At 48.3% G+C, this 24045-nt stretch overlaps 1 protein-coding gene across 3 annotated transcripts; it reads left to right on the top strand.

The window, feature by feature from the left end:
• Positions 1–481: 481 nt before the first annotated feature.
• Positions 482–18115, top strand: CNBD2 (cyclic nucleotide binding domain containing 2). Of its 3 annotated transcripts, XR_005456480.1 has the most exons (13): positions 482–574; positions 1609–1746; positions 3379–3429; positions 4619–4782; positions 7039–7195; positions 8246–8397; positions 9633–9771; positions 11250–11364; positions 12503–12719; positions 13262–13556; positions 14727–14890; positions 16401–16778; positions 18059–18115. XR_005456480.1 is itself a non-coding variant. In XM_038768808.1 (12 exons), the coding sequence occupies exons 1-12, from the start codon at positions 515–517 to the stop codon at positions 16726–16728; spliced, it is 1980 nt and encodes a 659-aa protein (XP_038624736.1). In that variant the 5' UTR covers positions 482–514; the 3' UTR covers positions 16729–17094. The 3 variants fall into 3 exon arrangements, 2 of the variants coding, with proteins under 2 accessions (XP_038624736.1, XP_038624737.1); XM_038768808.1 differs by lacking the exon at positions 18059–18115 and having other exon boundaries at positions 16401–17094; XM_038768809.1 differs by lacking the exon at positions 18059–18115 and having other exon boundaries at positions 14727–14783; positions 16401–16479.
• The last annotated feature ends 5930 nt before the right edge of the window (positions 18116–24045 follow it).

Raw genomic sequence — 24045 nt, 5'->3', positions numbered from 1 at the left:
AGGGCTTAGAATAGTGCTTGGCACACAGTAAGTGCTTAACAAATACCATGATCATTATTATTATCTATTATTACTACTGCTGCTACTATTAGTGCTATAATTACTATCATTACTACTTCTACACTACTACTATTACTACTGCTACTATTTGGCCACTGATGCTTGCTCTTCTGGTCTCCCCTTTTCCCTGTTCCTTCCTCTTTCCCTTTACTACCAGGCAACCCCCCACCATTCCCATCCCCTGGAAGCCTTTCCCGTTTCCCAGAGCTCCTCCCTCTCTTCAGGACCCCTCCAACTGGAAGGAGCTCCGCCTTTCTGGGCCTCCCACTGTGACATCACAGGCCTCGCCTCTCCCAGCCCCTTCTTCTTGAGGGGGGCAGTGGAGCACAGAGCAGGGAGCACAAGGAGCATTGAGCAGGGAGCACAAGGAGTACTGAGCAGGGAGTACGGACAGCAGGGAAGGTCTTTGCCCCCACCCCATCCCTGGAGACTCCACATTTTCATCGCCACCACCATGAGGAGATGGGAGAAGAAGATGAGAAACCGACAATCCTATACCCAGATGAAGGATGTGGTGAGGCGGGGAAGGGGATGGGCAGAGGGAAGAGGGAGGAATCCGGTCCTAATGAATCTGCCCTCTCCCATGTCCCATCTCCTACCTCTGCTCTGACACACGCACCCCCCCGGCCCCCACCAGAGAAGCAGTGCGGTCTAGTGGAAAGAGCACAGGCTTGGAAGTCAGAGGTCGTGGATTCTAATCCCAGCTCTGCCACCTATCTGCTGTGTGACCTTGGGCAAGTCACATCACTTCTCTGGACCTCAGGTCCCTCTTCTGTAAAATGGGGATTAAGACTTGTGAGCCCCACGCGAGACAAGGGACTGTGTCCAAACTGCTTAGCTTGTAACTACCCCAGGGCTTAGAACAGGGCTTGACACATAGTAAGTGCTTAACAAAAACCATCACTATTATTATTATTAGACTCTAAATTCGTTATGGGCAGGGAACATGTCTGCTAATTCTCCTCTATCGTACTCTTCCGAACACTTACTGCACATAATAAGTGCTCGATAAATATGATTGATCGATTGTTCGATTGATAGACTACAGTCTCTAGGTCGTAAGCTCATTGTGGGCAGGGAATGTCACTTGGGGGAGATACAAGGTAATCAGGTTGTCCCACATAGGGCTTACAGTCTTAATCCCCATTTTACAGATGAGGTAACTGAGGCACAGAGAAGTGAAATGACTTGCCCAAGGTCACACAGCTGACACATGGCGGAGCCGGGATTAGAACCCACGACCTCTGACGCCCAAGCCTGGGCTCTTTCCACTAAGCCACTCTGCTTCTCCTTTCCCAAGTGCTTAGTACAGTGCTCTGCACACAGTAAGTGCTCAATAAATATAATTCATCATCATCATCATCATCAATCGTATTTATTGAGCGCTTACTGTGTGCAGAGCACTGTACTATGCGCTTGGGAAGTACAAGTTGGCAACATATTCAACATATTCAATGAATGAATGATTGATTGGGAGAGAGGGGAGGGGGAGGGTCCGGTCAACGGTCCAGGAACTGACCTTTGAACTTCCATCCGGGGTCGGGGTAGAAGCTGTACCAGTTGATGCAGAAAATCACCGTCATGATCCGGGTGTGCAAAATGTTCCGTCAAGGCCTGCGTGGCTTCCGAGAGTACCAGATTATGGAGGCCACACACCACAAAGCTACAATCTTCACCACTTCCTCTGTGAGGGGGAACTCGGGGCGGAGGGCCGGGCCGGGGAAGACCGAGCTGGGCAGGGGTCTATCCAAGGGGTTGGGGGGGATGGGGGGAGGAACACCACCACCTCAAACCCTGGCCCCCAACCTCCACGGACCCTTCCTCCTGAAGCGTCGGCTCTGACCGCTGTCCTGCCCCGCCCCGACTCCCTCTCCCTCCTGAGAGAAGCAGCATGGTGTAGTGGGGTAGAGCCCGGGCCTGGGATTCCAAAGGTCATGGGTTCTAATCCCAACTCCACCACTTGTCTGCTGTGTGACCTTGGGCAAGTCACTTCACTTCTGTCCATTTGACGGATGAGGAAGCTGAGGCCTAGAGACGTGAAGTGATTTGCCCAAGGTCACACAGCAGGCAAGTAGAAAGCAGCACGGCCTAGTGAATAATTCACGGGTCTGCAAGTAAGCAGCGTGGCTTAGTGGAAAGAGCCGGGGCTTGGGAGTCAGAGGTCATGGGTTCTAATCCCGGCTCCACCACTTGTCAGCTGTGTGACTTTGGGCAAGTCACTTCTCTGGGCCTCAGTTACCTCATCTGTAAAATGGGTATTAAGACTGTGAGCCCCACGTGGGACAACCTGATTACCTTGAATCTGTCCCAGCGTATGGAACAGTGCTTGGGACATAGTAAGTACTTAACAAATACCATCAGAATTATTATTATTAAATAAGAGGAGCTGGGTTCTAATTCTAGTCTGCTACCTGCCTGCTGGGTGACCTTGGGCAAGCCAATCAATCGATCAATCAGTGGTATTTACTGAGTGCTTGCTATGTGCACAGCACTGTCCTAAACACTTGGGAGAGTACAAGAGGATTAGTAGACACGTTCTCTGTCCATAAGGAGCTTACAGCCTAGAGGGGAAACAGAAGTTACTATTAATAAATAATTAATTTATGATAAATAATTTAGAGATACATACATAAGTGCCATGAGGTGACTTCCTCAACTGCTCTCCTCAACTGAGCCCCATTCGGCAGAGGGACTATATCCAGCCTGATAAATCAATCAATCAATTAATCAGTCAGTGGTATTTACTGAGTACTTACTGTGCGCAGAGCACTGTACTAAGCACATGGGAGAGAACAATAAGACAGAGTTTGTAGGCACGTTCCCTGCCCACAACCAGCTTGTGGTCCAGAAGGGGAGATAGACATTGAGATAAATGAATAATTTATAATATATCATTAACTAGTATCTATCCCAGTGCTTAGACCCGTAGGCTAAAAGCTCTAGACTGTAAGCTCATTGTGGGCAGGGAATGTGCCTGTTTATTGTTCTATTGTACTCTGCCAAGTGCTTAGTACAGTGCTCTGCACACATTAAGCACTCAATAAGCATAATTGAATGAATGAATGAATGACGACCCATATTAGTACTATTTAAAAAAATTTCAATGGCAGAGATGGGATTCGAACCCAGATCTTTTGACTCCCAGGCTCAGGCTCTGTCCACAGGACCATACTGCTTCTCCCTGCTCTCCTGCATCCCTTAGCCCCAGGGTTTGTCAGGGTGAGCAAGGGAAATATGATTGAATGAATGATTGAGTCCAAAGTGCTGTCAGTCTAGCCAAACTCACCTCCCACCCGCTTTCCCGACCTCTTTCTCCAGAAAAAGCAGGGTCAACTGCTGTACAACTACCGAGACTTCAGGAGTCAGAAGGTGGGAGCTCCTGTGGGTTTATGGCTGGGGAGGGAAGGTGGGGAGGGGGAAAAAAGAAGGGGCCTCCCTGCCTCCCACCTTTCCCCTCACAGATTCGTGAGGGAAATCTATTTATCTGTGAACCATCATGGTGGGGGAGTGGGTCTTCAGAGGGAAGCGGGTAAGGAAGACCCTTCCACGCTGGTTTCCCGGCGGTGGAGGAGTGGGTTTCTCCAACCAAATCGCCAGAAGTCGTGGATCAATGAGGACACATGGATAATCCAAACACATGGATAATCCAAACGCAGAGATCATCTAAACTTGCAGGTGATACGCAACACATGGATAAGCCATACATCCAGATAATCCAAAAATACATGGGCAGTGGGAAAACCCCCTGCCTCCTGCACGCAGTCCTTAAATCAATCAATCAATCAATCGTATTTATTGAGCGCTTACTGTGTGCAAAGCACTGTACGAAGCGCTTGGGAAGGACAAGTTGGCAACATATAGAGACAGTGCCTACCCAACAGTGGGCTCACAGTCTAGAAGGGGGAGACCGAGAACAAGACCAAACATACTAACAAAATAAAATAAATAGAATAGATATGTACAAGCAAAATAAATAGTATCATCATCATCATCATCATCAATCGTATTTATTGAGCGCTTACTGTGTGCAGAGCACTGTACTAAGCACTTGGGAAGTACAAATTGGCAACATACAGAGACAGTCCCTACCCAACAGTGGGCTCACAGTCTAAAAGGGGGAGACCGGGAACAAGACCAAACATACTAACAAAATAAAATAAATAGAATAGATATGTACAAGCAAGATAAATAAATAAATAAATAGAGTAATAAATACGTACCAAAAAAACAACCCAAGACGATCCAAATGTGTAGATAATACAGGCACTCAAACCATACCCGGAACACATGGAAAATCCAAAACACACTGGCGATCCAAAAACAAGTGGTCCATTCAAATCCCACGGATAAACCAAACCTGCGGATAACAGGGATGGAAGTGCAGATAATCCAAACATGCAGATAATCCCCAAGCAAGCGGATAACCCGAACAGCTCCCTCCAAAGCGTCTGATCCCCACTCTTCCGCCGGAGCGCCCCGGATGGCGGGGGGGCTCCAGAAGCAGGGCCCGGGGTTGTAGGGGGGCCGGCTCTGACCCGCTGCGGGCCCGGCCGCCCAGGGCCACTTCCCACCCAGGGCCATCCAGATCACAAAGAAGGAGCCGGCGTGGAGGCAGGAGGCGGAACTCCGGATGCTGTGCAGCTTCTTGCAGGTGATCGAGAGCTTCCGCACCTACAGCGAGCGGCTGCAGGAGCTACTGGCCAAGGTCATCCGCTTCGAGAGGTCAGGGTCCCTCCTGGGCGGGGGTGACATGTGGAAGACCGGGGAGGGGGGGACCAGTTCATCTCAGCCCTATTTTCCATCGTGGCCCCCTTCCTCATCCAACCCTTCAATCAGTCATATTTAATGAACGTTTACTGTGTGCAAAGTACTGTGCTAAGTAAGAGCACGGGCTTTGGAATCAGAGGTCATGGGTTCAAATCCCAGCTCTGCCACTGGTCAGCTGTGTGACTTTGGGCAAGTCACATCACTTCTCCGTGCCTCAGTTACCTCGTCTGTAAAATGGAGATTAAGACTGTGAGCCCCCTGTGGGACAACCTGAGCACCTTGTAGGCAAGTCACATCACTTCTCTGTGCCTCAGTTACCTCATCTGTAAAATGGAGATTAAGACTGTGAGCCCCCTGGGGGACAACCTGATCACCTTGTAACCTCCCCAGCACTTAGAACAGTAAGCTTTGCACATAGTAAGCACTTCATAAATGCCATTTTAAAGACACATTCCCTGCCCACAACGAGCTCACGGTCTAAAGGGGGAGAGAGACATTAATATAAACAAGTAAATAAATAAATTACACATGTATACAGATATATACATATGCAGCGTGGCTCAGTGGAAAGAGCCCAGGCTTGGGAGTCAGAGGCCATGGGTTCAAATCCCTACTCTGCCGCTTGTCAGCTGGGTGACTTTGGGCAAGTCACTTCACTTCTCTGTGCCTGAATTACTTCATCTGTAAAATGGGGATTTAGACTGTGAGCCCCACGTGGGACAACCTGATCACCTTGTATCTACCCCAGCGCTTAGAACAGTGCTTGGCACATAGTAAGCACTTAACAAATGCCATCATTATTATTCAATCATATTTATTAAGCACTTACTGTGTGCAGAGCCCTGTACTAAGGGCTTGGGAAAGTACAATTCAAATGTGCTGTCCTGCTCCCATTCATTCATTCAATTATATTTATTGAGTGCTTACTGTGTGCAAAGTACTGTACTGAGCGCTTGGGAGAGGACACTATAACAACCAACAGGCACATTCCCTGCCCACAATTCATTCATTCAATCGTATTTATTGAGCGCTTATTTTGTGCAGAGCACTGTACTAAGAGCTTGGGAAATACAAGTTGGCAACATATAGAGACGGTCCCTACCCAACAGTGGGCTCACAGTCTAGAAGGGGAGACAGACATTAATAGAAATAAGTAAATAAATAAGTAAATAAATTACAGACATATACAGATATATACATATGTGCTGTCCTGCTGCCATTCACTCATTCAATCAAATTTATTGAGCACTTACTGTGTGCAAAGCACTATACTAAGCAGTTGGGAGAGTGCACTATAACAATAAGCACACATTCCTGCCCGTAACAAGCTCCCAGTCTAGAAGGGGAGACAAACATTGATATAAATAAATAAATAAATAAATAAATAAATAAATAAATAAATAAATAAATAAATTGCAGGTATAAACAGATACTTACATATGTGCTGTCCTGCTCCCATTCATTCATTCATCGTATTTATTGAGTGCTCACTATGTGCAGAGCACTGTACTAGGCGCTCTACCCACTGGGCCACACTGCTTCTCCAAGTAGATGGTATTTTCTGAGCACCTATAGAGTGGCTAGCATTGCGCTGAGATCTACACCAGTGAGTTTTTTATTCATTCATTCTTTCAATCATATTTATTGAGTGCTTACTGTGTGCAGAACACTCTACTAAGCACTTGGGAAGTACAAGTTGGCAACATATAGAGACGGTCCCTACCCAACAGCGGGCTCACAGTCTAGAAGGGGGAGACGGACAACAAAACAAAACATGTGGACAGGTGTCAAGTCGTCAGAACAAATAGAATTAAGGCTAAATGCACATCATTAACAAAATAAATAGAATAGTAAACATGTACAAGTAAAATAGAGTAATAAATCAGTACAAACATATATACAGGTGCTGTGGGGAGGGGAAGTCCCAGCCCAAGTAGACGGGGGACAAATATTGGCTCCCCATTTTACAGATGAGAAAACTGAAGCCCGGAGAAATAGACATGCCCCAAATCACATTGCAAGCAGGAGGGGGAAGCAGGATTAGAACTCAGGACAAGGCCTGTGCGTTTTTCAACTAGGCTGCGCCACTTGTCCGGAGCTTTGGCAGAGCCCAGATGGGCACGGGGGGAGGTGGGGAGCAGAGTGGGGGGAGGGGATCCAAAGAGGGGGTGCATGGGCCAGGGATGCGGTTGAAGGCTTCAGTTTCCCCAGATTTGGACGCCGACGGGTTATCATCAAGAAGGGGCACCCAGGCCACAGCTTCTACTTCATCTACCGGGGGAAGGTGGCAGTGACAGATGATGAGGATGGGAGCAGTGCTTTCCTGGACCTGCACCCCACCATACTGTACAAGGGGGCGTCCTTTGGGGTGAGCGGGGGGTGGGGAGGTCAGGTCCAGAGAACCAGGTTTGGGGGGCACAGAGGACCGGGGGGTGGCACGGCTCAGGGAGTTGGGAGGAATAATGGAGCTCCTTAACTGGGCCAGCTATGTGCATATCATACTGGGTGCCGCACCATGTGCAGGGCACTGTACTGGGTGCCCACTGTATGCAGTGCACTGTACTGAGCATCGTTATTACTATGGTATTTGTTAAGCACTTACTGTGGGCCAAGCACTGTTCTAAGCACTGGGGTAGATACAAGGTAATCAGGTTGTCCCACGTGGGGCTCACAGTCTTAATCCCCCTTTTACAGATGAGGTAACTGAGGCACAGAGAAGTTAAGTGGCTTGCCCAAGGTCACCCAGCAGACAAGTGGCAGAGCCGGGATTAGAACCCTTGTCCTCTGAATCCCAAGCCCGTGTTCTTTCCACTAAGCCACGCTGCTTCTTCTCAGTTGTGTGTAAATGCTGGATGCAGAGCACTGTGCTGAGTGTCTTCTATGTGCAGAGCACTGTACTGGGCTCTTGGAAACGGACACCAGTAGGGGCTTGTTATACTGTACTCTCCAAAGCGCATAATATGATTGACTCTCTGTGCTCAGTAAATGCTCAATAAATACCACTGATTGATTGAAGACACCATCCCTGGCCTAGAGGAGTGAAGAAAAGCACAGGGTAATTCCTCGGCCCCTTGGCTACTGGGCAGAGTTCCAAATAATAATAATAATAATAACAACAACAACAACAACAACAATAATAATAATAATAATAATAATAATAATAATAGCATTTGTTAAGCACTTACTATGTGCCAAACAAGGCAGGGCTCCTGGGGATTGGTGTGAAATCTTTAGAGGGGCGGAGTTAGGAGCAGACCAGAGCAGCTACACAGAATTCTCCCAACTCTGGGCCACGGGGAAAATGTCCAAATCTCCCCTGGGAGAGTCCGGTCCAGGTTGAACTGGGAGAACTTGGAGCGGGAAGCCGGAGAGGCAGGAGAGCGGTCCTGCGCCCTCTGACCTTTGACCCCGGCCACAGGAGGTGGCCCTGCTGAGCACCGTGCTGCGGATCGCCACCGTGGTCTGCATGGAGGAGACGGAGCTGCTGGTGGTGGATAAGGAGGATTTTTTCGCCAATCGGCTGGACGAGGAGCTCCAGGCCGAGTTCCAGCAGCGCTTCGACTTCTTCAGGTCAGGGTGGCCCCAGGAGGTCATCCCGGGCAGCCCCCTGCCTCCCTCTGTTCTAAACCTCCCCTCACACTCCTCGCGGCCTAACCCAAATCTATCTTTGTGATAAGTCAGAAACCTCGGAAGAGGAGATTCGATTGATTGATTGATTGGTGAAGCAGGAGAGGAAAGGAGTCTGCATTGTTCTAAGGGTCTCCTTGGCTCCATCCCCGAAGGCTCCATCCCCAAGGAATCCCTCCTAAGGAAGTCAATCAATCAATTAATTAATCAGTCGTATTTATTGAACAGTTACTGTGTGCAGAACACTGTACTAAGCACTTGGGAGAGTATATGCAGCAGAACTGATAAGACACATTCCCTGCCCACAACTAGCTTACATGTGTACAGAATAGAACCTCCCCTGCAAACTCCACCCTTAGAAGTCCCATTTTCTGGAACCCCATCCCTGGAAGTCTCATCCTTGGGAGCCCCACTCCCCCCAAATCCCCATCCATGGAGGTTCCGCCCCTGGAAACTCCACCCTTGAAATCTCCATCACCTGAAGCGCCAGCCCGTGAAAATCCTGTCCCCAGAAGCAGCATGATGTAGTGGATAGGACACAGCACAATCCCAGCTCCATCACTTGTCTGCTGTGTGACCTTGGGCAAGTCACTTCACTTCTCTGGGCCTCGGTTACTTCATCTTCATTTATTTATTTATTTACTTCATCTATTTATTTATTTATCTATTTATTTATTTATTTTACTTGTACATATCTATTCTATTTATTTTATTTTGTTAATATGTTTGGTTTTGTTCTCTGTCTCCCCCTTCTAGACTGTGAGCCCACTGTTGGGTAGGGACTGTCTCTATATGTTGCCAACTTGTACTTCCCAGTGCTTAGTACAGTGCTCTGCACACAGTAAGCGCTCAATAAATACGATTGATTGATTGATTGATTGATCTGCAAAATGGGGATTGAGACTGCGAGCCCCAAGTAGGACAAGGATTGTCCAACCTGATCTGCTTGAATCCACTCCAGCGCTTAGTACAGTGCCTGGTACAGAGTAAGGACTTAACAAATACTATTATTATTTTTATCATTACTATTACCCGGCCTTCTCAGAAGCCAGTAGTCCAATGTGGGGGAACTCTGGGAAGGGCGAGGGAGGGACGGGGCCCACCCCGAGGCAGGCAGGTGGGGAGGGAGGGAGGGGGGCCAGCAGATGTGACCCCACAGATCCCCATCCCCCCCTCAGGAACATGGATCTGTTCCGCACCTGGCCCGACGAGCTACTTCAGGCCCTCTCCCGACAGTGCAAAGTGGAGAAGTACCGGTTTGGTCAGGTCATCTGCCAGGACATCACCCAGTCAGGGAACGCCCTGTTCATCCAACAGGTCAGCGGGGCGCAGAGCCGGATAGGCTCAGGGCGGCCGGGGGTGAGGGGGGAAGATTCCCCCTGACCGTGACTCGGGGGAACCTGGGCTCGAATCTTCTCAGTGGAAAGAGCACGAGCTTGGGAGTCAGAGGTCATGGGTTCTAATCCTGGCTCCGCCACTTGTCAGCTGTGTGACTTTGGGCAAGTTGCTTAACTTCTCTGTGCCTCAGTTCCCTCATCTGTAAAATGGGGATTAAGACTGTGAGCCCCACGTGGGACAACCTGATCACCTTGTATCCTCCCCAGCGCTTAGAACAGTGCTTTGCACATAGTAAGTGCTTAACAAATGCCATCATCATCATCATCATCATCTTGGCTCCACCTGCCGCCTCGTGCGCACTCCGTGACTTCAGGAGGGTCACTTAGACCCTCAGTTTCCTCATCTGTAGAATGGGGAGAAGAGCTCCCCATTTTATCCCCGGATAGAGTCCGGGACTGGGAGTCAGGAGGTCGTGGGTTCTAATCCCACCTCTGCCACTTATCTGCTGCGTGACCTTGGGCAAGTCACTCCACTTCTCTGTGCCTCAGTTACCTCATCTGCAAAATGGGGATTAAGACTGTGAGCCTCATTTGACACAGGGACTTTGTCCTACCCACTTTACTAGTATTTATTTATTCATTCATTCATTCATTCATATTTACTGAGCACTTAACTGTGTGCAGAGCACTGTACTAAGCGCTTGGGAAAGTACAATACGACAATAAACAGTGACATTCCCTACCCACAACGAGCTCACAGTCTAGACTATTCCCCCACAGTGCTTAGTACAGTGCCTGGAACATAGTAAGCATTTTACAAATACCACAATTATGATTACGATTATTATCATCATCTCCCTGTTCTCCCTTCCTCAGTCACTGTGAGCCCTTTGGGGGTCAGGGACTATCTCCAATCTTACTAGCTCATATTACTCCAGTGCTTGGCACAGAGTAAGCGTTTAATCAACACCACTGATTATTATTATTATGATTGAGGGGAAGTGCTTTCTGGGTGGTATTTGCTTAAATTTGCATGCCATGGGCAGAGATAATCCTGAGAGACCCTCCCAGAGATGAGAGATGCAGAGACACCCTCGGCATCATCTCGGTGGGTTCCATTTCCCTGGGGAGTTTAACCTGTGGGGGGCTGGAGAGGAACCACAGAGACCCCCACCTCCAGAGGTGAACCGATGCGGGGACCTGAGGCTAGAGGAGGAGTGGCCGGTCAGCAGGTTGGAGAGAGGGAAATCAGCGTCACCTGATGGGTGACCTTGGGGATGAGTGACAGGCGGGGAGACGTCCCATCCGGCAAGGGCGGGCAGAGAAGGCGGGAGAACCCGGAGTGGGGCCCACCCAAAGCCAGAGAGACCCCATCCCCACGGGATAGGAGAGGTGGCCGGGGGGCCGCCCTTCTCCACGCTGGCCTGTTGGCCCTTCCTTGTCCCCCGTGGACCCCAGGGTCAGTGTGAAGTCCTGCGTCTGGTAGACCTGCCCACCTGCCCCTCCTACTACAAATGGATCTGGCGGCACCTGCAGTATCAGAAACACAGCAACATGGATCACAAGACGCTCGGTAAGCCTGCCGGCCCCGCCCCCAGGAGAGGTCATGGAGGGTCAACTCATCCAGCCCCCTGCCTCTGCCTCCCCTCACCCAGCCCCGTGACTAGGAGAAAGAGACTTCCCCCGTCCAACCCCACACCTCCTCCCATCCCCTCCCAACCCTCACCCAAACATCAGGGAAGCAGAGTGGCTCAGTGGAAAGAGCTTGGGAGTCAGAGGTCATGTCAGCTGTGTGACTTTGGGCAAGTCATTTAATTTCTCTGTGCCTCAGTTACCTCATCTGTAAAATGGGGATTAAGACCGTGAACCCCACATGGGACAACTTGATTACCTTGTATTTACCCCAGTGTTTAGAACAGTGCTTGGCACATAGTAAGTGCTTAACAAATACCGTCATCACTATCAGCTGCTAGACACGTTCTCTGCTTGAGAACGTTGAGCTTACAGTCTAGAGGGATTCAGAAAACACTCAATAGATACTATTGATTGATTGATTGACTGATCTAATGAGCAGAGGCAGCATGACTTAGTGGAAAGAGCATTCAAGCCAGTAGGCTCAGGTTTGAGCCCCAGCTCTGCCTCCAAACTGCTGTGTGACCTCGGTCAAATCACTTTACCTCTCTGGGCCTCCGTTTCCTCACCCGTAAATGTCTGTTTGTTTTCTAGTGTTAAGTGCTTAGAACAGTGCTCTGCACATAGTAAGCGCTTAATAAATGCCATTAAAAAAGTGCTTACTGTGTAATAATAACAATGATGGTATTTGTTAAGCACTCACTATGTGCCAGGCACTGTACTAAGCGCTGGGGTAGATACAAGCAAATCAAGATTGGACACAGTCCCTGTCCCATGTGGAGCTCACGGTCTCAAACCCCATTTTACAGATGAGATAACTGAGATACAGGGAAGTGAAATGACTTGCCCAAGGTCACAGAGCAGACAAGTGGTGGAGCCGGGATTAGAACCCAGGCCCCTACTCTTTCCACTAGGCCACGCTGCTTCTCTGATCCCTTCCCTCCCTCCATCTTAGATCCAGAGCCCCATGTGAGAGAGGGGCCGTGGCCCACTAGGGTATCACTTATCAACCCCAGCGCTTAGCAGAGCATTCAGCCCAGAGTGAGCACTTACTGCCGTGGCTGTTTTTGACTGCCCAGGCTGGGTGAGCGTGCTGGAGCAGAAGCCCCAAGACCCAGACAAGAAGAGGTTTGAGGAATTCCAGATCAAATCGTACCCTGTGAACAACTTCAGCAACTTGAAGGGCTACAAGCTGAAGCTCTCCGAGACTGATTCCAAGCAGAACGTCCCCAGGGCCTGCCACCATCTCACCCGGAAGTTCTTACAGCACAGAGAATTTGGGGAAAAGGTGTTCACGTGAGGGTGCCCATAATTATTATTATTATTAGCTGTCAAATCATTTCCGATTCCTAGCAACTTTATGGATACAAAGGTAAAGGTCTGTGCCCTGTTCTTTCCACTGGGCTTTGCTGTCTATGGTCCCCATTTTACAGAGAAGAAAGCCAAGGCCCAGAGAGGTCAAGTGACTTGTCCAAAGTCACCCAGAAACAGCATGCCCTAGTGGATAGAGCAAGGGCATGAAAGTCAGAAGGACCTGGGTTCTACTCCTGGCTCTGGCACTAGCCTGCTGTGTGACCTTGGGCTAATCACTTCACTTCTCTGTGCTGCCGTTCCCTCATCTGTAAAATGGGGATTAAGATTGGGAGCACCATTTGGGATATGGACTGTCTCCAAGCTGATTACTTTGTATGTACCCCGGCACTTAGAACAGTACCTGGTACATAGTAAGTACATAAGAAATAAATTAAAAGAAACAAACCTAAAAACATCAGGCAAGTAATGGGGCCTGAATTAGAACCCAAGTGTCCTGACTCCCAGTTCTGTGCTCTTTCCACTAGGCCACACTCCCTTCCCAGAATGGGGCAGAGAGCGTCCTCGCCCCCAACTCTGCCCCTCAGGGGCAAATCCCTCCATGAGCAACTGTTGGATGTTCCGATCAGCATGCTGGAATCCTGGGAATTGCACCAGGGTTCTGGGAACAACAACCTGACCAGGGAAGATTTTTGTAACTCTCCATGTGACCCATCTAACCAAGACAAGGACATCATAACCACAGAGTTTGGCAAGCTCCCGGCGGAGGCGGCAGTTGGGGCCTATATCCGGGTCCAGGGTGTGGATGAGGGAGAAGTCCTGGTAATAATGATGACAGTGATAGTAATAATAATGATCATAATAATAACAGAGAAGCAGTGTGGCCTAGTGGCTAGAGCATGGGCCTGGGAGTCCTTTGAGGGGGCTCTCTGCAGGACTTGGGGGAAGCAGCATGACATATTGGAAAGAGCATGGAGTCAGAGGTCCTGCGTTCTAATCCCGGTTCAGCCACCTGTCTTCTGTGTGACCTTGGGCAAGTCACTTCACTTCTCTGGGCCTCAGTTACCTCATCTGTAAAATGGGGATTAAAGCTTTGAGCCGCACGTGGGACAGGAACTCTGCCCAACCTGATTTGCTTGTATCCATCCCAGGACTTAGTACAGTAACTGGCACACGGTAAACATTTAACAAATACCACATTATATAATAATAATAATCATGGCATTTGTTAAATGCTTACTAACAATTGTGGTGTTAAGCGTTTACTATGTGCTTGCAAACAGCAGGGGTGGATACAAGCAAATCAGGTTGGACACAGTCCCTGTCCCACATGGGGCTCACAGTCTCAATCACCATTTTACAGATGAGGTAATTGAGGCACAGAGAAGTGAAGTGATGACGCATCGAACACTGTACTAAGCACTGGGGTAGATATAAGTTAATCAGGTCTCACATGGGGCTCACAGTCCAAATAGGAGAGAGAGCAGATATTGCATCCCCATTTTGCAGATGAGGGAACTGAGGCACAGAACAGTTAAATGACTTGCCAAGGTCTCACAGTAAACAAGCGAGTGGCAGACCTCTAACTCGGTGCTCTTTCCACTACGTCACGCTGCTTCTCCTGAGTCCTGCAGATAGCTCCTTTTACCTCATCTCCCTGGTGGTGATGGTAATGGTATTTACTGAGCACCCACTTAGTTCAATGTACTGTACTGAGCGCTTGGGTGGTGATAATGGTGTCAACTGAGCACCCACTGGGTACAGTGCATTGCTCTGCGCACTTGAGAAGTGCAACAGAAGTGGAAGACATATTCTCAGCCCTCGAGGAGCTTCTTTCCAGGAAAACAGGAATAGCTCTGGATTGGCTTGGGAGGAAGAAAGAGAGCGAGCTGGGGTGAAGAGCAAGTGTGGAGCAGAGGGCTGTTTTTGGGGGGGCTTTTTCGGAGAGACAGGGGGGTCTGCTAACAATCTTCTATCTGTCCACCTCCCCAGGGTCTTCACCAAATCCTCCTCCCAGAGGCTCTCCAGGACAAGAGACCCCTGATCCTGGTGAGTCAGGGGGCCGAAGTGATCCAGCTGAAGAAAAACAAACTGGAGGGCTTCTTGGATAGAAAGACCACCGAGAAGCTGACCCAGATGCAGATTCCCTACCCCAGGTCAGGACCTGGAGGTCAACTAGGCCATCCCCCTGTCTCCACACAAGAGTTAGTCCCTGGTGGGGGTACGGATAGAGCATGGGCCTGGGAGGTCATGAGTTCTAATCCAAATCTGCCACTTGTCTGCTATGTGGCCTTGAGTACGTCATTTTACTTCTCTGTGCCTTAGTAACCTCATCCGTAAAATGGGCATTAAAGCTTTGAACCCCACGTGGCACTGGGACTGTGTCCAACCCAATTTGCTTGTATCCACCCCAGCATTTAGTACAGTGCGTGACACATAGTAAGCACTTAACAAATACCACAGTTATTATAAAGGGGAGGAGACCCTGCCCTGGCTCTTTGTGGGTACTCTCCTGGATGGATTTTTTTTTAATGGTATTCGTTAAGCACTTACTATGTGCCAGGAACTGTTCTAAGCGCTGGGGTAGCTACAAGGTAATCCAGTTGGACACAGAACCTGTCCCACACGGGGCTCACAGTCTTAAATCCCCATTTTAAAGATGAGATAAATGAGGCAATCCCAGGGTGGTCTACCACCCTCCCGCCCCCACATTAATACTAAATATGGCACCTGTGAAGCGCTTACTATGTGCCAAGCACTGCTCTAAGCGCTAGGGTAGCTACAAGTTAATCAGGTTAGACACAGATCCTGTCCCACGTGGGGTTCTTGCTCCCCATTTAACAGGTGAGGAAACTGAGGCCAGAGAAGTGACATGACTTGCCCTAGGTCACGCAGCACATATGTGGCAGAGCTAGGATTCATTCATTCATTCAATCATATTTATTGAGTGCTTACTGTGTGCAGGGCACTGTACTAAGTGCTTGGAAAGTACAATTCAGCAACAGAGACAATCCCTATCCAACAACGGGCTCGCAGTCTAGAAACGGTGATGCAGACAACAAAACAAAAGAAGTAGACAGGCATCAATAGCATCAATATAAATAAATAGAATTTTAGATTATACACATCATTAATCAAATAAATAGAATAATAAATATGTACATATATATACAAGTGCTGTGGGGTGGGGAGGGGGGTAGAGCAGAGGGAGGGAGGTGGGGTGATGGGGAGGGAGGCGGAGCAGAGGAAAAGGGGGGCTCAGTCTGGAAAGGCCTCCTGGAGGAGGTGAGCTTTCAGTAGGGCTTTGAAGCAGGAAAGTGTGCTAGTTTGGCGGATGTGAGGAGGGAGAGCATTCCAGGTCAGAAGTAGGATGCTCGTCAGGAGTCGACGGTGGGACAGGCAAGAAAGAAGCCCAGTGAGGTTAGCGGCAGAGGAGCGGAGTGTGCGGATTGGGATGTAGAACAAGAGACGGGAGGTGAGGTAGGAGGGGGCATGGTGATGGAGACCTTTAAAGTGAGGAGTTCTTGCTTGATACGAAGGTTGATAGGCAACCTCTGGAGATTTTTGAGGAGGGGGGTGACATACCCAGGGCATTTCTGTAGATTAGAACCCAGGTCCTTGCCCGGGCTCTAGCCCCTGAGCCACGTCTATCCCGTCTCTCCCCAGTGACGACGAGATCTGCCAGAAGTTCCTGAGAGAAAACGACTGGAAGATCTTCCACAAAGATCTGATGCACCTGCTGGTAAAGTCAGGCCAGCGCCACTGCCTTCGCTGCCTCACCCCCAACTACTGCAAGGCCCGGGCCGGGGTGCTGGACCTACGGGTGCCCAAGGGAAGGGTCCAGCGGCCCCGCTCCATCTTCATCGCCAACGACCCCGACCATCAGGAGCAGCTGCCCCCTCTCCGGCTTATCCACAGCATCTCAGCGCCCCGTCCCCGCCTCCAGGAGCTCCTGCCTCAGTATCGACACCCCGGGATCTTCATGGAGAGCTAATAAAGAGTGGGGGACGTGGCGGAGACGGTTCCCTCGGAAGCCAGAGCCAGGTCAGGACTTTCCCGAGCCCCTTGGAATGGCCCCCATTTTCCTCCGAGAGCTTCTCAGCGTCTCAATCTCCCAGAGGGCCCCCCTCCCATTCCTGCTGGCCCCACATTTGATCACACATGACTCCAAAGGCCGGTGGATTTGAACGGGGGGTGAGTTCTGGGTCAGAGAGGGAGGTACAGCTCATCTTTGAGGTGGGGAAGGGTCAAGGGTGTGAACTGGAGAGTAGGGGGTGAAGAGAGTGGAAGTGTAAGGTGAAGAAAGTCCTGAGATGAGGCTAGTACAAGATCGATCACCCACTGGGAACTCAGCGCGTAGCACTGGCTGACTGACACACTGACTGACTGTCTGAATAATAACAATAATAATGGTATTTGCTAAGCGCTTACTATGTGTCAAGCACTGTTCTAAGCACTGGAGTAGATACAAGGTAATCAGGTTGTCCCATGTGGGGCTGACAGCCTTAATCCCCATTTTACAGATGGAGTAACTGAGGCACACAGAAGTTAAGTGACTTGCCAGAGGTCACACAGCAGACAAGTGGTGGAGTGGAATTAGAACCCAGGTCCTTGGACTCCCAAGCCCGTGTTCTTGCCACTAAGCCATGGTCCTGGCTGACTGACTGACTGACATACCGATTGACTGACTCACTGAAATATGTGGCCGAGCAGATAAAGCACAGACCTGAGAACCAGAGGATCTGGGTTCTAATTCCGACTCTGCCACTTGCCTGCTGGGTGACCTTGGGCAAGTCACTTGACTTCTCCAGGCCTCTGTTTCCGCAACTGCAAAATGGGGATTCAATACCTATTCTCCCTTCTACTTGATTATGAGACCCATGTGGGAGAGGTCTGTGTCCGGCCTGATTAACATGTATGTACCACAGTGCTTTGAACAGTGATTGACACATAGTACATGCTTAACAAATACCATTAAAAACGTACCAATTGAAATATTGGATCGAACACAAGAAGCCACCGTATTCTGCTAACGCCAGGGCTGGCTGGGGTCCGGCCTTTGACTCAGGAGGACCTTACCCCATCAGCACTGTCCAGTGTTCTAGATCTGCTAAAATCACACTTTGGTAGGACGGATCCTTCCCTGCTCCGTGACCTTAGGCAAGTCACCTCGCTTCTCTGTGCCTCATTTACCTCATCTGTAAAATGGGGATTAAACCTGCAAACCCCAGGTCTGACCGAAAGATTGACCAAAAGACTGATTGATGACTCTTTGACTGACAGACTGACCCTTGGTTTTCCTCCTCTCTCTTTGCTTGGTCAAGCAAAAAGACAAGGCTCATCCATCATTTTATGAAGGAGAAGATTCCATCATTTCCAGAACATCTATAGAACGCACAGTCCTGACAAAAGTGCCTCTCTAATTATTATGCTTTAATCATAGAATAATAATAATTTTGGTATTTCTGAAGTACTTACTATGGGCCAAGCAGTATACTAAGTGCTGGAGAAGATACAAAATTCATTCATTCATTCAATTGTACTTTTGGGTGCTTAGTAATAATATTGATGATGGTATTTGTTAAGCGCTTACTAATGTGTGCAGAGCACTGTATTAAGTGCTTGGAAAGTACAATTCAGCAAAAAGAGAGATAATCTCTGTCCACACCAGGCTTACAGTCTAGAAGGGGGAAGGGGGGAGAAGATAATCAGAACACATATAATCCCTGTCTGACACAGGGCTCACAGTCTAAAGAATGGTAATTATGATATTTATTAAGCACTTTATGAGAGTCAAAAAACTGTATTAAACTCTGGGGTAGATTCAGATCAGCAGCAAGCCCTGACCCACAAGCAACAGAGCAGATGGGCTCAGAGGAGTTAAATCAATCAATCCTTAATACTTATTGAACACCTACTGTATGTAAAGCACTATGCTAAGTGCTTGGAAGAGTCCTTTAAATTGTGAGAGACAAACTCTGCCCTCAAGGAGTTTACATTTAGGCAAGAGTTGCCCAAAATCACATAGAAGATTCAGGGAAGAACTGGGATTAGAAATCAGGGCTCCTGACTCCCAGCCCCATTCTCTTATCACTACACATTTATGAATTTATTTACAACTTTAGTATTTATTAACTAGCATTTATGAAGTTATTCACACCTTCCTTAGAACTCCTGTATGTGTGTCCACTTTATTTATTTTTGAATCTCTAGTTGTATTTTTATGCTCGATATCCCCCATAATGTGAAAGTTCCTTGTGGGCATGAAACATTTGTTCAATTGTATTTATTAAGCACTTACTGTGTGCAGAGTACTGTACTAAGCGCTTGAGAGAGTAGCAATATAACAATAAGTAGACACATTCTCTGCCCACAGTGAGATTACAGTCTGCGGATGGGGGGGGGCAGGGAGAGACAGACAGTAATTTAAATAAATAAATTGCAGATATGTACATAAGTGTTATGGACCTGGGAGGGGGATGAATACAATAATCATGTCACTTTGTTATCCTATGCTTCCCAAACACCTAGTTCAGAGGGTGCTCAATAAATTCTGCTACTGCTACTACTAACCAATCAATGGTATTTACTGAGCACTTACTAGTACTCTGTACTAAGCACTTGGGAGAATACACTACAACACAATTAGCAGATTGTGAATGCCATGAGGGACAGGGACTCTGTCCGACCTGATTATCTTGTATCTACCTCCAGTGCTTAGTACAGTCCTTCCATATAATAAATGGTAATAAATACCATAATTACTATTATTACTAATACTTCTAAATGGCCACCCTACACTCTGTCTCTATCTCTCCTTGTATCTTTCTGTTCCCTCTCTCTGCATATCTCTGTTTCTGTCATCTCTGCTTTCACCCCCTCCATGATGGATGAAGTGAGGGCAAGGAGTGGGGTGAGGAATAATAATAATCATTATAATTGTGGCATTTGTTAAGCACTTACTAAGTGCCAAGCACTGTACTAAGTGCTGAATAGATACAAGATAATTAGGTCCCGACTGGCAGCCTAAATAGTATAGAGAACTGATGTTGAATCCCCATTTTGTATATTAAGGGAATTGGGACACAGCAAATTTAAGTGATTTGCCCAAGGTCACACAGCACATACATGATAGAACAGAAATTGGAATCCAGATCCTCTGACTCCTAAACCCATACTCTTTCTAGACTGTGAGCCCACTGTCGGGTAGGGACTGTCTCTATATGTTGCCAGCTTGTACTTCCCAAGCGCTTAGTACAGTGCTCTGCACAAAGTAAGCGCTCAATAAATATGATTGATTGATTGATTGATTTCCACTAGGCCATGCTGCTTAGGAAGGAGGGCCTAGAAGGGACTTCTCCCTAGGTTTTTGGAGTTTTTTAGTGGTATTGTTAAGCGCTTACTATGTGTCAGGAGCCACACTAAACCCTGGGGTAGATACAACTTACTCAGGTTGGACAAAGTCCATGTCTCATATGAGGCTCACAGTCAATGCCATTTTATTCATTCATTCAACTGTATGTATTGAGTGCTTACCTTGGGCTGATGAGATAACAGAGGCACAGAGTAGTGAAGTGATTTGTCCAAGGTCACACAGCAGATAAGTGACGATTCGGGGAATAGAACCCACATCCTTAGGTTTTTTGGAGTTTTTTAGTGGTATTGTTAAAGCGCTTACTATGTGTCAGGAGCCACACTAAACCCTGGGGTAGATACAACTTACTCAGGTTGGACAAAGTCCATGTCTCATATGAGGCTCACAGTCAATGCCATTTTATTCATTCATTCAACTGTATGTATTGAGTGCTTACCTTGGGCTGATGAGATAACAGAGGCACATAGTAGTGAAGTGATTTGTCCAAGGTCACACAGCAGATAAGTGGCGATTCGGGGAATAGAACCCACATCCTTCAGCCTTCCAGATCCGGGCTCTACCCCCTAGGCCACGCTGCTTCTCATTCCACAATTAAAGGTTGAACCATTATAGGTGGGTGGCGTGACCCCCGGCTTGGGCAGATTTCAGAAAGCCTGGGCAACAGTGAGGTCAGCGTCCCTCCGACGCCGGCCAATGAGCTCACGGCCTGGCCAGGCTGAGCCAATGGGGGCGCGGGCCTGACCAGGCTGAGCCAATGGGGGCGCAGTCCTTGGTCTGGGGCAGATTAGCGAGGAGCCTGGAGACCGGGCTCCGCCTCTCAGCCAATCAGAGCAGGCCGAAGAAGAGCTGTTCAATATAAGGGTGTGGGTGAGCAGAAGTGTCTTTTTGGGCTCGTCGTGGGTCGCCGGGTTTGGGGTCCTTTTTCCCCTCGTTTTGCAGAGCGAGTCCCTGTGAAGGAGACCCCGGCCCTGGACAGAGGCCAGGCCATGTTTATATATGTATATCTGTATATATATGTATATATGTTTGTACATATTTATTACTCTATTTATTTTACTTGTACATATCTATTCTATTTATTTTATTTTGTTAGTGTGTTTGATTTTGTTCTCTGTCTCCCCGTTTTAGACTGTGAGCCCACTGTTGGGTAGGGACTGTCTCTGTATGTTACCAATTTGTACTTCCCAAGCGCTTAGTACAGTGCTCTGCACATAGTAAGCGCTCAATAAATACGATTGATGATGACGATGATGATGACAGAGGAGGCCACCCTCGGGGGGTCCATAGCCCCGGGGCGAGCCAAAAAGCGGTTCAAAACCTATGACGCCCAAACCTAGTCAACCTAGGCAAATGCAAGGGTGTCCGGAGGGTCCCTAGCCCTCCAACCCCTGCTTTTAGTCTGGGTCTTGGGCAGGGATGGGTGGGTTCTGTGGTTCATTCATTCAGTTGTATTTATTGAGTGCTTACCGTGTGCAGAGCACTGTACTGAGCGCTTGGGAGAGTACACTATAACAGTAAAGAGTAACATTCCCCGCCCATAATGAATTTAGTCTAGACATGGGGTGGACACAGACATCAATACAAATAAATAAAATTACAGAGAGGTACATAAGTTCTTTGGGGCTGGGAACAGGGAAGAGCAAAGGGAGCGAGTCAGGGTGACGCAGAAGGGAGTGGGAGGTGAAGAAAAGTGGGACTTAGACTGGGAAGGCATCTTGGAGGAGATGCCCCTTCAATAAGGCTTCGAAGGGGGCAAGAGGAATTGTCTGGCGAATTTGAGGAGGGAGGGCATTCCAGGCCAGAGGTTGTGGGTGAGATTGTAGCACCGTGAGAAGGTTAGCGGTAGAAGAGTTAAGTTTGCGACGTGGGGGCAAGGTGATGGAGTACTTTAAAGTTAATGGTGAAGAGTGTTTGTTTGTTATGTAGGTGGATGGGCAACCACAGGAGTTTTTTGAGGAGCAGGGTGACATGCCATGAATGTTTTTGTAGAAAAATGATCCTGTGATTCTGATTCTGATTCTATGGTGCGAACCCCCACAGAGTGTTCAATTAGACGCTCAGAGCTGTCATGCTATAGGCTGACAAATGATGGATAGGGGGTCCAGGCTGTAGTCAAGGGACCCTTGTGTGGTGAGAAGACAAAGACATAGCACCCCCTGCCTCTCTGCAATGGGAAGCAGTATGGCCTAGTGGAAAGCGCCAAGGCATGGGAGTCTGGGAAGACCTGGGTTCTAATTCCAGCTCTGCCACTTGCCTGCTCTGTGCCTCAGTTCCCTCATCTGCAAAATGGGGACTCAATAACTCTTCTTCTTTCAACTTATACTGTGAGCCCTATGAGGAACCTGATTATCTTGTATCTACTCCAGCATTTAGTATGGTGCTTTGTGCATAATAAACACTTAACAAATACCACAATTATTATTATCAATAATAATATTAAATACATCCCTCAATTCCAAAACTTCAGATCTAGCTCCGCAAATATACTGGGCTCTACCTCTGTCCTGTCTTTTGTATGACCTTGGACAAGTCTTTTAACCTCTCTGGGCCCTGGTTTCCTCATTTGTAGAATGAGAATGATTATCTATAATTCCATTTATTTACATTGATGCTATTGATGCCTGTCCACTTGCTTTGTTTCGTTTTGTTGTCTGTCTCCCCCCTTCTAGACTGTGAGCCCGTTGGGTAGGGATTGTCTCTATTTGTTGCCGAATTGTACTTTCCAAGCGCTTAGTACAGTGTTCTTCACACAGTAAGAGCTCAATAAATACGATTATACGATGAATACGAATGAATGAATTCCTTCCTCTCCCTCCTTAAATTGTGAGCTTCTCCCTCTGGTGGCTTCTTCGAATATGAAGGACAAAACCCTACGTTCAGTGATTGTGATCCCCTTGTGGAACAAGAAAGGTTCCAATCTGACAAACTTGTACCTCTAAATTTGAACTTAGTACTGGAACACGTAGAAAGTGCGTAAATAGGGAAGTGGCATGGCCTAGTGGAAAGAGCAGAGGCCTGGGAATCAGAAGAAGCTGGTTTCTTACCCTAGCTCCACCCCTTGTTTGCTGTGTGACCATTGATTGATGGATTAATTCCACTCTAACATAGGTACCCTGGTCAGGGAGCAGTCCCAAAGCACTTATATACATAGCTGTAATTTTATTTATTGGTATTGATGTCTGTCTCTCCCACTCTAGACTGTGAGCTCGTGGTGGGCAGAGAATGTCACTGTTTATTATTGTACCGTACTTTCCCAAGCGCTTAGTACAGTGCTGTGCACACAGTAAGTGCTCAATAAATACAACTGAATTGAATGAATGATAGAATGAATGAATGAGCACCCCGCAGGACCAGCACTGTCAACCATTTCTTCTACCACCCTCTGCCCATCGGCTACTAGGGCCTGGCCTGGCCCCTTAGCCACCGTGACCTCTATTTTGTGACCATCTTGGCTTCCATCTTCATGGCCAGTGTGGCTGCGCCCATTATGTGATTAGCAGGGAGATGAACTGATTGCTGATTGGCTAGAAAAGAAACAGTCCCAGATTTGGGGGGCCGTTCTAGCCCGACAAATGCCACCCACCCCTAGAAACTCCAGACCCAGGAGCGGCGGGATAAACGATTCCGAAACGCTTTATTTAGTAGCTTGTCCTGGACAGGAGGGAAGAAAAAAAAATACATCCATCAATTTTTACATTTTTCTTCCCTGACACCTGGCTCCAGTTTAGCCCTTAGCGGGAACAGCAGCCCCTTCCCCTATGAGGCACAGCAGGGGTCTGCTTGCCCCTGCCCTAGTTCAACAGCAAAGGCAGTGTCTTAACTGACGGAGTTAGCACAGAGGGGAGACCCTCCCCCGGGACGGGAAGGCTGAGAAAGGGAGAGGGGAGTTGGGGAAGGCGCTGGTGGCGGAGGCTCTGGGGACTGGACCAGCCCCGG

This window comes from Tachyglossus aculeatus, chromosome Y4 (genome assembly GCF_015852505.1).
Source record: "Tachyglossus aculeatus isolate mTacAcu1 chromosome Y4, mTacAcu1.pri, whole genome shotgun sequence".
In the NCBI taxonomy this organism is placed as follows: domain Eukaryota; kingdom Metazoa; phylum Chordata; class Mammalia; order Monotremata; family Tachyglossidae; genus Tachyglossus; species Tachyglossus aculeatus.
This window is presented reverse-complemented; position numbering and strand designations above follow the sequence as displayed.

Bases quoted from the DNA above. Each gene is read 5' to 3' on its own strand.
- CNBD2 (XM_038768808.1), top strand. From the start codon at position 515: ATGAGGAGATGGGAGAAGAAGATGAGAAACCGACAATCCTATACCCAG. The intron at 3,430-4,618 runs GTGGGAGCTCCT...CCGGCCGCCCAG, and splicing joins GAGACTTCAGGAGTCAGAAG to GGCCACTTCCCACCCAGGGC. The intron at 12,720-13,261 runs GTGAGGGTGCCC...TCTTTCCACTAG, and splicing joins TTTGGGGAAAAGGTGTTCAC to GCCACACTCCCTTCCCAGAA.